Here is a 13,437-nt window from a genome sequence, read left to right on the forward strand (position 1 = left end):
CCTCCCAGTCCCTCCCTGGGTCCATTCATTCATTCATTCATTCATCGCTTCTGCTCCGGAGATCCTCCACTGCTTTTGCGCCGGAGGAGCAACCCCTGCAGAGCTCCAGAGCAGCCTCATTCCCTGCCTCCGGTGGAGCAACTGGGGGAGAAGGAGAAGCCCCTGGACCAGGAGGGAGGCAAGAGAGCCAGCTTCTGAGAGAGAGAGACCCCCAGCCCTCCTCTTCCTCCTGAGCCCCCCGGGAAGCCCGGCAGCAGCAGCAGCAGCAGCCCCTTCTTCTTCTCCTCCTTCTTCCCTTCTGGGTCTGGGTCCAGCAGGAGAAGGCAAGGGAGCAGCCCGGCCAAGGCTCTCTCCTTCAGGAGCAGCCCCCGAAGTCTGGAGTTTGCCGCACGAGTTTGTCCCTTTTGGGAGGGAGAAGGGGCCGGAGAGAGGCCGGGAGTCACACTCTCTCAGCCTCGGAGGGTGGCCAGGAGGGCAAAGCCCTTCGGAACCAGGCTCCACAAGGGAGAGAGGGACGCCTTGGGGTCGCCGCCAGACTGAAGAGACTTCAAGGCACACACTCGTTGCTGTTGTTGTTGTTGTTGTTACTTTTTATTACTATTACTATCATTATTATTTGTATCCCTTATCTCCCCCCCCCCCAAAAAAAATCGGGACTATTATTATTATTAGTAGTATTACTATTATTATTATTTGTACCCCACATCCTCCCCAATCAGGACTATTATTATTACTATTATTTGTATCCCACATTCCCCCTAATCGGAACTATTATTATTACTATTACTATTATTTGTATCCTGCATTTACCCTAATTGGAACTATTATTATTATTATTATTTGTACCCCACATTCCCCCCAATCAGGACTATTATTATTACTATTATTATTACTATTAGTATTATTATTTGTACCCACATTCTCCCCCATCAGGACTATTATTACTAGTATTAGTATTACTATTACTATTTGCATTCCACACTCCCACCTCAAATTGGGTCTATTACTTTTACTGTTATTAGCATTACAATTTGTATCCTGCTTTCCCTCTCCAAACTCCTACCATTAATATTATTATTTGTATCCCACAAACCACCCCCAAATTGGAATTATTATTATTGTTGTTATTATTTGTATCCCACTTTCCTCCCCCAATTTTTAAATTTTTTAAAAAATGGCTTTAAAGGTGTTTTTGTCTTGTGTCCCTTTGCCTTGGGCCTCTTTTTGGGAGAAAGGTGGCATAAAAATGGTATAAGTTAATAATAATAATAATAATAATAATAATAAGAAAATTGGGACTCCACAACAACAATAATAATAATAGCTGGAGAGAGAGAGTGGATAGTAAGGGGGGTCTCTGTTTTAAAAGTGTTTTTTCCTTGTGAGCCACCTTGGATCTCTTTTTGGGAGAAAGGCTGCATAACAATGGTGTAATTTAAGAAGAAGAAGAAGATTGGGACTCCACAACAACAACCAAAGTGAGCTTGAAGGGTGTATGTGTGTGTGTGTCCCTGGGCCATGGCGTCTGCTGCCGGGGACTTGGAGGTGGAGGCGGTGGAGGTTTTCCTGGAGCGGCACCCGGAGGTGGTGGAGAAGTGGCTCCAGGGCAGGAGGAGGAGGATGAAGGACTCTCTCTCTGGCCCTGAGGGCGAGGAGGCTCCTGCTCCTCCTCCTGCTGCTCCTCCTACTCCTCAGGTGAGCACAGAGGTCCCTTTGCAGCAGCAGCCTCAGCCTCACCGGGCCTCCTCTGGGCAGGAGCTTCGCCGTAGCTTCGCGCGTTCCAGGGCCAGCCACGTGCACCTGACCTATGATGAGCACGTGCGGAACAGGGCCCAGGAGCAGGAGCAGCTGGAGCAAGGTCAGCAGGGGCAGGGTCCTGGGAGCGCGAGGCGGAGGGCTCTGCTGCGCAAGGCCAGCTCCCTGCCTCCAACGGCAGCCCACATCCTGAGTGCCCTGCTGGAGTCCCGGGTGCACCCGCCACACTACCCTCCGCCGGCCCTGGACCACAAGCGGCGGCTGAAGGGGCTCAGCGAGCGGCAGTTCTTCCTGGAGCTGGTCAAGGACATCTCCAACGAGTTGGACCTGGGCACCCTCAGCTACAAGATCCTTCTCTTCGTCTGCCTCTTGGTCGACGCCGACCGGGGCTCCCTCTTCTTGGTGGAGAATGCAGCACCAGCAGCAACATCAGGGGCCACCTCAGGCCAGAAGAGGAAGAAGAGCCTGGTCTCTAAGGTCTTCGACGTCCACGCTGGCACCCCTTGGCTCCCTTGCCAAGAGGACTCCAACGAGGTGCAGGTGCCCTGGGGGAAGGGCATCATCGGCTATGTGGCCCAGCACGGCACCACCGTCAACATCCCCGACGCCTACCAGGTAACTGCCCTGGGGTCACCCCCACAAAGGCCTTGGGTGCAAGGAAATGGAGTATGGCCTTGGGTAACTCTGGTGAAGAAAGTTTAGCAACACAGCAACAAGTGTGTACTCCACAGGTATTTGGTAGAAACAACTAGATTTGAGCTTCTGCCAAATAAATACAATACATTGGCCTGTTACAGACAGCCAAAATAAAACTGCTTCGAGTCACAGTGGAGGTATGGCATTTCAGTGATGCATGCATCCTAAGAGTGCAGAAGTTGCACCAAAGCCACGCTCCAGCCCTAAGGACTGGAGCGTGGCTTTGGTGTGGTTTCTGGACTCTTAGGACGTATGCATCACTGAAACACCATACCTCCACTGTGACTCGAAGCAGTTTTAATTTGGCTGTCTGTAACAGGCCATTGGTAGGGGAAAATAAACTTATGGTACTTTATTGCTACATCTAGGTTCTACAAAATAACTACAGTCTGCCCTCCTCATACGTGGGGGATCCGTTCCGGACCCCCCTTGCGTATGGGAAAAAGAGTGTGTGCTCAAGCCCCATACAAAATAATGGGGCGCACGGCAAAGGTACACACCCCATTACTTCTGCCAGGGCTTGCCTTTCACATAAGCTCAAAGCCATGGAAGGCAAGCCCACCTGTGGGGAGGGCTGACTGTACTCAGCAGAGAAAATTGCTATTATAATAAAGCATAATGTAGTAGTAGTGGTAGTAATAATAATAATATAGTTGTATCATTATTATGTATTATAATATGTCATAGTAATAAACTGTTATAAACTACTTATAAACAAATGAACTGTTTACATTATAATAAACTGTTTATTATACAATCATAGTTGGAAGAGACCACAAGGGCCACCCAGTCTAACCCCCTTCTTCCATGCAGGAACACAGAATCAAAGACCCCCCCTCCCCAACAGATGGCCATCCTGTCTCAGTTTATAGACCTCCAAAGAAGGAGAACCCCCCACTCTCCAAGGGAGTGTGTTCCACTGTCGAATAGCCCTTATTGTCAGGAATCTCTTTTCCATTAAATCCATTGCTCCATGTCCATGTCCTATTCTCTCGAGAACAGAAAACAAGTTTGCTCCATCCTCAGTAAGACACCTCTTCAAATACCTAAACAGGTCTATCATATCACCACTTAACCGTCTCTTCTCCAGGCTAAACATCCCAGCTCCCTAAGTCTCTCTTCATAAGGCATGGTTCCAGACCCTTCACCATGTTGGTGACCTTCCTCTGGAGTTAGTTGACATTGTTCTGTAATTTTTTTCATGACCAAATAAAAGCTCAAAAGACTTACAGAAATAGAAATACATACTTCTTGGTCCTGCTCAAAAAGGAGCACGTTATCGAATTCCTCCTGGACGGAAGCATTGAAATGGAGGAGAGGTGCTGGGAAAAGTGGACCTCTGGTCACCCTGTCAAATTTGCTTAGGCTATAGTCAGAAAAGATAGGTCATCATAAATAGGTATGGTTGCATCCATAATCCAGTTTGCCTTCAAGTCATTTCCCACTTATTGTGACCCTGAGGCTGTATCATGGAGTTTTCTTGTCAAGATTGGTTCACCCAAACCACTACACCATGCTGGCTCTCAAACCAGTCTGACACCATTTTAACTGACATAGTTCAATGCTATGGAATTCTGGGACTTGTAGTTTTGTGATACATTTAGCTTTCTCTGTCAGAGAGCTCTGGTGCCATCACAAATTACAATTTCCAGATTTCCATAGCATTGAACCATGATAGTTAAAGTGCTGTCAAACTGTATTATTTCTTCAGTGCAGATGCACACTTCGTTAAGGAAATTGTTGTGTTCCTGGGAATTGCTACTTTACATAGAAAATTTGGTACCAGAAGCAGGAATAAAATGGAGAGCATAGGGAGAGGTGTCTGCACCACAAAACAGAAGAACAGGGCAATATATTTCAGCAAACTTCTTGTGGAAAACTGACAATAATATGCACATGTGAAACTGAACAACCTGAATCTATGCAGGCTAAATAATGCATCCTTACTTGGATCCCAGTCGTGTTGGAACACACTTTCCCCTCCCCAAACACTTCTTTCTGATGCCTGAGGGCTTTAAGGTTATTAACCCCCCAACTTCAGTTTACTCCTATGTTTTTCTGTAAGAACGGGGTTTTTAAAACTGTTTTGACTCTTGAATTGGGATCCCAGTAGAATTGGGAGTTGGGGGTGGTGGGGAAGTGGGCCAAGTTGGTGGTCATCTAAGCTGCACATGTATTGCAGGAGTTAGCCACCTGCCACAGCTGCTGTGGCAATACAGCAAACACAATGCAGACAGTAGAAACACCCCCTTGAAGCTATTTGGCTACCTAATGTGGCTTTCCAAACTGATCTGACTTTGGATTAAAAGAGGTGTGTAGCAGTAAAGGACTGGCGCAGGGTTGTAAAGCTGGGACACAGCCTTCGTCTAGATTCAACCCAGGTCAGGTCAGCCTTGTGTAAGTAAACAAAAGCATTTTAAACTTTCTAGAGATACTGGGAAGCTTCTTCCAAAATTCATCCAGGGATGATTTTGTCTTTCATCAGCCTTCACTTTTCTTACGATTCCCATATTGGTAACCAAATTTATAGCAAAGTATATACTTACATTCAGCACCGGTGAAAGTGAACATATTGCTATTGTTGCCCATCAAGGATAGCCAAGGAATCAGGTTTATCTGCTTTTCCCTTTTCTCTGTTTTGTTTTTCACCCATGCTGAGGAAAGGGTTTTGGACGCAGCTCCTGTTTACCTTGCACACACAACTACAGCAATACAGTGGTACCTCGGGTTACGAAATACCCACGTTACGAAATTTCCGGGATACGAAAAAATCCCATAGGAAATAACTGTTCCGGCTTACGAATGTTTTTTCGGGTTACGAAAAAATTTTTGGTGCTTTTCGGCGCTATTTCACACGAAATCGCGGCTTTTCCCCATTAGCGCCTATGGGTTTTCGGCTTGCGAAGGCTTTTCGGGTTACGAAAGCGGCGGCGGAACGAATTAATTTCGTAACCCGAGGTACCACTGTATTGATTAGAGTGGAGTCCCATTCTTTCCCAATTCAAGCTTTATGGCATTATCAACTGTGGAGTTCTAAAGCTGGGATGGAAATTATGTAGCCCTCCACATAATGTTGGATTGCAAGTTGTTGCTGGAGTTGCAGTCCAACAACTTCTGGAGGACCAGACAATTCTCAACTCTTTTTAAAATTCAGTTGGTTGGAACAACAACCAAAAAAGCTGGGTACAGAAAAGCTTTTTTAAAACACTATAAAAAGAATGGCCATGCTGGCTGGAGATTGTCAGTTCTTGCTCAAAAAAGGTATCTTCCCTCCCCTTAGATCTGACTAAAACTGAATTCTAAATTCATAAATACCCAGTTCAGCAGCTTGAAACCAGATGCATCACTCCCCCTGCCCCAAAGGGCTATAGGCTGAAAATATATGGTGCAATAACCTTGCTGAAGCCAAACAAGTTTCAGGCAATTTAGCCTGAAGCTCCTGTTTTGAAATGTTAAAAAAGAAAGAAAAAACACATAACCTCTCAAAGGAAGGACCTGCCAAAAGGGATATGTTTTGTTTGTAACAATTTGTACCAGATTCTTACTTGCCATCTGTCTGTAGCAATGGAGGGGGGGGGAATAACTCAGAGTTCACCTCCAGCCTTGTTGATTATAAAGATAGATTGCAATCTTGCAAGCCATAATTCATTCACAAAAGCCAGTTTTGTAGTGATGCATCATACCAAAGCGTGGGCTTGTTAGGAATTATTCCACTTACCATGAACAAATTCAAGCAGAAGGGAAAAACACAAATTCATAGAAAGTGATTCTATGAATCTATGCATCAAGGATTTCTGATTGATTTTATGGCCACTTGTTACATGTTTATACTTGAGCTTAGCTACCTGAGTAAAGAAACTGTGTTTTGGGCATCAGTTCTGAAGGGAACGTGTAATATTGTATATAGAATGCATTGTAATAATGCTGGAGTATCTCTTAAAAATACAAACTAGGTTTCTGCTGACTGCTTGTACATGTATTGATTTGTACACATGTGCATCATTCATAACTCATATACTGTGCATGTATTTTGTACTTGGTTTTACTTACTCTTTACAGAAAGTTACTAAATTACTCCCTAGTGATTAACTGTAGAGGATCAGATAATAGCCACTCTGTATTAATTAATTGCATTAAATCCTGTGTATGTGTGTGGGTAAGGTTTGACACTGGTCAGAATGAACAGGCAAAACCACCTCTGAGTTTTCATTACCAAAGAAAACTCTGAAATTCATGGGGTCCCCATAGGTTGACAGGTGACCGAAAGCACACACATACTCACATGCACGCACGCACACACACACACACACTGTCATAATACTTCATTTTACATACACATGGACACCGTGCATACAGTAGATGTGGTTTAGAATGCCTCATTCAACAAGTTGGATGTTTAGTTGCAGTTTGTGCTAAAGCTAACAATCTAAAGTTAACAAGCTTCTGCTCTCCCCTTTCCCAAAAGGGTACAGTGAATTAAGACAGGTTCAAGCCACAAGTCCAGATCTTTTAAAACATCAGTAAAAAGCTCCAGGAAGTAGTGTACTAGTCACTGTTTCTTATTAGGAGGTAGTGAGGTCAGCTGAGCCTGCAAATTGAATTTGATGCTATCTGCAGCCATTGTAAGGAGATAAGACAAAAGGCAATGTTGCTTACTCTACCAATAATAAATTAAGACCCATAGTGCTTCATGAGAGATTCCCCCTTTCATCCCTTCCTAAGCATTTGAAAACAAAGTCTGGATCATTGGACAACTTACCAAGGAACGTCTGTAAGCCTGGGATTTAACAAGAGCTGGTCCGGAAGCTTTCGAGAAGCCCATAAACAAGGCGGAAGGAAAATAGCTCTATCTTATTGTTGCTATGCAGCAACAGGTGTCTAAAGGCATCTTGCTTCTGAACTGAATGTTCCATTTAGTTATTGACTATCTGTGTAGCTGTCAATTACCCATTTGGTTATCATTAAACGAGCCATAAATTTGCCTAATATCTAACCCACACAGTGGCCACCATCACATCCCTTGTGGCAGTGAACTCCCCAAGCTGGCTATCTTGAATCTACTGCTAATAACTTCGTAGGGTTGTTCACACCATGCATAGTTGATAAATCTTTCACATTCCCCTCTACCCCATTCTTTCTCACTTCCAAACTCAGTTTTGCTTTGGCCTTTCCTTAAAAGGAATAAGCTCTAATTCAGAAACTTTGCTTGCTCTCCTCTGTACCTATTCTAGCTGTCTGGTAACATTTTGAGGTGAGTTCCGTATCCTTTTTGAGATACTGTAGTATTTTAAAGGGATATATAGAAAGGCATTACAATGCAAGGTGTTTTGTTTTCTATTCATTTTCAAAATAGTCCATTACTATTTTACACTGATAGGGTATTTCTATTGAACAGCCCCACATTCTCTTTCCTGAGTAGTTGCTGCTGTTCTACATACAGAAACAGATATATAAAGCAATATTTTTTGCCATGATATGCATTATTTTGTATTCACTTAAACATCATTTTCCTTTTTTAAACTCACCTAATTATAAGATTTCTTTTTAAAATTATTTTTTTTAAAATGGGCTTTCACAATTCTGAATAGTTTGATCAACACATGCAGCCACTTTATAGATCCTCATTATTCTCAAATTTAAGACTTGCTTCATATTGTTGGACAAGTTACTGATCCATAAGAGGCCAGATGCTTGTATCCCTTCTCTCCTCAGGAATATTCCTTTAGAAAGTTAATTTCAGAAAATGGAAGGCAATATTGGAATGGGAGGCCACCTTATACATGCTTAATTGCTTATAAACTTATAGGAACAGTTGTAACTTAGGGGCAAAACAGACCTCCCCTTTGGAGCAGCATCCCATCACCCATTTCTTTGCTGGATTAGCACCAATCCAGCAAGATCAGAAAAATGCTGCTTCTTTTAGTGCCGGGAAAAAGGTTCCCTCGCCGTTGCAGCTTTTTGACGTTCCTTTGGAGCAGCGTCTCTAAATGCTGCACCAAAGGAGTGCCGTGATGCTCCCCATCGTGTGGTCAGGTTCATGGCATGACGCCAGCATCGGGGTGGAGTTGGGATGTGTGGCGTGCAGCCACCACGCCCTCACTCCACCCCAGTGCTGGCGTTTGTAGCTGGTCTGTTTTGTCCCTTAGTTTGTGTGTTTGTGCCTTCCGGTCACCTGTTGACCCCATGAATTTCATATAGTTTTCTTAGGCAAGGAGTACTCAGAGGTGATTTTGTAGTGTCTTCCTCTAAAATGTAGGCAGTCTCTTATCCAAGTACTAACTGGGGCTGACCCTGCTTAGCTTTCAAGATCAGATGGGATCTGGTGCCTTTGGGGTATTTAGATCATTCTGTTGTAAGTTTAGATTATCTTCTTATCAGAAAATTTACTAGTCCATTGGATCACTTTCTCTCTTTCTGTGTGTGTCTGCTGGGAGGTATAGGTCATCTTCATGTTATGCCAGTTGTCATTTAGAATAGGTGTGGACTGATTTGAGGGAAACAAAATGAAATTTATTGGATTTTGGACAGGCTCAATGTAAAAATATGCTAACCTCTGCTTTAAGGCATTTCATTTGGAAACAGAAGGAACAGATGGGCTGGAAAGTACTCATGACTAAGATCTGGGGCAAGATGCAATATTTATTAAACCTCTTCAGCAGGATATTCATCTGTTTCAAGTACAGCCCTTAGGTTTTGGCTCCTCATTTAGTTCAGCCAGGCTGCTAATGTATTCTGGGCCTGGGGATCCAGCCAGACGGCCCTCCTGTTTCCAAAACTGCAGCACAGCTAATTTCTCACCAAGAATTCATCAGGCTGTAAGGTAAAGGTGTACCACTTTCAGCCCTAGGGCCATGGACATCATCCCTTCTCTATTCCCTGGGTAATTTGTCAAATTGGAGGAACTCTGCCCAGATTTCCCCAATCAGTGTGTATGTGTGTGTGAGAGAGAGAGAAAGAGGGGGGGGGAATTCTCTGAGCTTCCAAGATCACTATGGGTTTTAAGAGTAGTGCACCAGTCAAAAACTAGATCTTTGTATCATAGGTGCGGTACATACCACCCCTTTGGGAGGCCTGTACCTGCCCCTTTTATCTCTGAGCCCTGCAGCCCCAATCCGGAGTTTTTCTGGGCCACGGAGAAGCAGCAAAATGCTGCTTCTCCATGGCTTGGAAAAGGGGTGTCCTTGGGGCTTCATGCCCCTGGACACCCTGGGAGCTGCAGCCATGGGAGAAATGGGCCGCCCAGCCCCTTTCTCCCCGGCATTGTTCCCGCAGCCGTTTGGTGTCTATGCGAATGAGGCGCGTGCCCAGAAGGAACTTCATTTCGGAGCTCCTTCTAGTGCCTTGCAGCCAGGCTGCTATAAGCGGCCTGGGGCGACGCAGAGACGTCACGCTCACGCCGTGCCGTTTGGACGTGGCACATGCATGATGTAATCATGGCGGCCCCCGTGTAGATGGGTGGCCACCATGATAATGGCGCTGCCACATAGTAGGGTTGCGGGGAATGTGGACGTTCCACACCGGGCAACCCTAGTACGTGGCCAGGCCAGCGCAAAGCACCAGTCTGGATCGGGCCTTAGAATCATAGAATCATAGAGTTGGAAGAGACCACAAGGGCGATCCAGTCCAACCCTATTCTGCCATGCAAGAACTCTCAATTAAACCATCCCCAACAGATGGCCATCCAGCTTCTGTTTAAAGACCTCCAAGGAAGTAGACTCCACTACACTCTGAGGGAGTGTGTTCCACTGTCGAACAGCCCTTACTGTCAGGAAGTTCCTCCTAATGTAGAGGTGGAATCTCTTTTCCTGGAGCTTGCATCCATTGCTCTGGGTCCTGTTCCCTGGAGCAGCAGAAAACAAGCTTGCTTCCTCTTCAATGTGGCATCCCTTCAAATATTTAAACAGGGCTATCATATCACCTCTTAACCTTCTCTTCTCCAGGCTAAACATCCCCAGCTCCCTAAGTCATTCCTGATAGGGCATGGTTTCCAGACCTTTCATCATTTTAATTTTTAGGGTTGAAAAAGTGGTACATCCCTGCACTAAGGAGTCAGTACCATTATGCTATGAAACTCAGTGAGGAGCTGTAAGCTTTGAAGCTGACCAGCATTGCCTTTCCTTCTTGTAAGACAAGCCCCTTGATCAATTTCACATATTTTTTTCACTTCCTTCTATGAAGCTTAATTTGGAAGATTTAGCCCAGCTTCCTTTGTACAGAAGGGAAGTTGCACAATAGAGAGCATACTTATAAGGAAGAGTTCCAGATGAGTAAGAAAGTCCTTAATTTCTAGAATCAAATGATCATGAGACCCAATCTCAGGAATAGGGAGACTGACCTATGACACTTTGTTCAAAGTACTTTTTGTAATGACTTTGTGTATTTCGGGACTGGCCTCTGCTGCTGAAAACAGCTAAATTTCAGATTTATCTGTGACACTGGTATCTAAGCGATAGAGTATGAGTCTTTGTTAATTCCATTGTATTCCATTTTTTTTCTAGTCACCTGTAAACTCAGTTCCTATTTTTATTTGTCCCAGACCCTGTGCTTCATTGATTAATATAGATCCTAACAGGTAGCTAATTTGGTGACTGATCAGTATAGCTACTTTGTTGTTATTGTTGTGTGTCTCTAAAGTAATTTTTGACCTATGATGACATTATGGCAAACCTTAGGGATTTAAGAGGAATACGGTGGCTCAGTGGTTAAGATGCTAATTCTGATGATCAGAAGACTGGAAGATTGGCAATTTGAGGCCTGAGTGCTGCATGATGGGGTGAGCTTTTGTCACTAGTCCTAGCTTCTACCAGCCTAGCAGTTCAAAAGCATGCAAATGCAAGTAGATGAATAGGTACCACTGTGGTGGGAAGGTAACAGTGTTCGGTGCAATCATGCTGACCACGTGATCACCACAGCAGTCCTCAGACAAGGCTGGCTCTTGGGTTTAGTAATGGAGATGAACATTGCCCCCTACAGTTGGTTACGACTGGACATTCGTGTCAAATGACTACCTTTACTTTTAAGGCAAACCTATCATAAGACTTTCTTGGCAAGCCCTTTCTTCAGAGGGGCTTTGATGTTGCCATCTTCTGAGGTGTAGAAAGTGTGACTTGCCAAAGGACACCCAGTGGGTTTTTATGGTCAAGTAGGGATATGAATTGTGGTTGTAGTCCAGTGCTCAAATCACTATACCACACTGGCTCTACTACACTGGCTTGCTGCTACCAAGAACACAAATCCTTATGACCTGGAGTTTGTGTCTTACTACCCTGTGGGCTGTTGCTGACTATCTAGCTTTACCTTGCCCAGTCTCTGTCCATACTCACTGAAGTGAGAACATAATAATGGCACAGTGAGTTAAGTGACCTCACTTGAAGCCACAGATTTGGTGAATCCAAAGATAACCACAAATCAAACAGTGAAAGGGATAAGGAGCTCTTCCATTGCTTACTGATATGTTCTTTTAAATACCTTTTACTGTGGTAATTAAAATCAGTCACTTTTTCTAGGAAAAGCCCTTCCAGTTTTCTATTTCAATGTTTTTCCTTTAATTACTTAACAAAGAAAAAAAAAAGGAAAGAAAAGAAAAGAAAAGAAAAAAGCAAACAATACTGCACATAGTTTTCATCTGAAGTCAAAATACCTCCCGCCCCCACATCAGGATAAACATCAACCCAATAGCACACACAGTATTCCATTTGAGGGCAAGTCATTGGTTTTTATCAAAGCATTATAATTTCTTTTATTCTATTCTTCACCCATCCTTGACATCATCTACCCATCATAGTGATGGATAATGCTAGGCTCAAGGCTCTATGAAGCACATGGTGTACTAGCATTGTGTTGCATGAGGTGCTGGAAAGACAAGAAAAGGATGACTGGAATCAGCACATAAAATATTTAATGGTCAAGAGAGCAGAGGTTGCCACATTAGAGCAAACTGTCTTCCCCATATGATTGATTTTGTTTTATTTATCGTTCAGATTATAATTAATTTTTAACAGATGAGAGAAGGTTGAATAACAGTAGGGAGGAGGGAAGTATTTGTTTTTGATTGTGTAACATACACCTTTTATTTCATATACCAAAGATGTGCTTCCAAAATGTTTGTAAAATATACACTGGCTTTATTTAAAGAACATAATGAAGTACAGGTTTCATATACATAGAGCTAAAATCTTGCATAAGAGTTTGTCTTCATTTTGTATAGGTTACACCAGTAACATGGTTTGCTCTTTTCAGCGTCAGAGGAAGGGATTTTCATCTAGGTAGGAATGCTTAGGACTGGAAATGGGCTGGGCTGCCCCGTTATCACACCTGAGGCTTACTGTGATTCGCTAGTAAAACACTCCAGAAGCATGGACGTGTGATAGCCGGTCACACTTCTGAAGCATCACTGAAGTATCACCTCTTTTCTTCCATTGACCAAGCATCCACAGAGCAACCATTTCTTCAATAATGGGAACTTCGGTTATGAAGAAATGGCTGCTCCATGAAGGCTTTGCTAACTGTAGAGGTGAGGGGACTCTTCAGCAATGCTTCAGAGGCATGACTGGCTATCACACCTCGATGTTTCCGGACCGTTTTGCCTGTGTTTTAACCACAGTAAGCCTCCATGTGATACTTCCCTATGTCTTCTTCAGTATGTTCAGTAGTGTAATGCAATCAGGAGTCTGTGTAGATCCAACAGCAATTTAAGTGAGAATCATATGAAGACTGGTGAAGCATTTCATAAGGCTGATGGTCATTGGACTTGTATGGAAGGGGACTACTGATGCACAAATTCCTCTACTACATCATCCTACCCCATCACACAGAAGACACAGCCTACCAGTTGCAAGGACACCACCACACCCTCAACTTGTAAATGAGTGTGGTAAGCCCAGTCATGGGGATGTATCAGGAGCATCCTTACTTCCCAAACACACAGTTGGCAAACATCAGCCTTTTGGCAAACAGGGAGGGAAGTATGGATAGTACAATATAATG

The 13,437-nt window shown here is 43.9% G+C and overlaps 1 protein-coding gene across 4 annotated transcripts in view; it reads left to right on the plus strand.

Moving 5' to 3' along the window:
* The window catches only part of PDE11A (phosphodiesterase 11A), a 206,106-nt gene that overhangs the window by 4,240 nt on the left and 188,429 nt on the right, over positions 1-13,437 (plus strand). For 2 of the 4 annotated variants that reach the window (XM_042445145.1, XM_042445146.1), the window contains exon 1: positions 1,539-2,370. The exons of 1 other annotated variant lie outside the window; for it this stretch is intronic. In XM_042445145.1, the coding sequence (XP_042301079.1) occupies positions 1,621-2,370 (750 nt within the window). In that variant the 5' untranslated portion in view covers positions 1,539-1,620. Of the gene's footprint in view, positions 1-1,538; positions 2,371-4,748; positions 4,849-13,437 lie in introns of those variants that run through there. One more of the 4 variants, XM_042445147.1, reaches the window with a different exon arrangement.

This window comes from Sceloporus undulatus, chromosome 1 (genome assembly GCF_019175285.1).
Source record: "Sceloporus undulatus isolate JIND9_A2432 ecotype Alabama chromosome 1, SceUnd_v1.1, whole genome shotgun sequence".
In the NCBI taxonomy this organism is placed as follows: Eukaryota; Metazoa; Chordata; class Lepidosauria; order Squamata; family Phrynosomatidae; genus Sceloporus; species Sceloporus undulatus.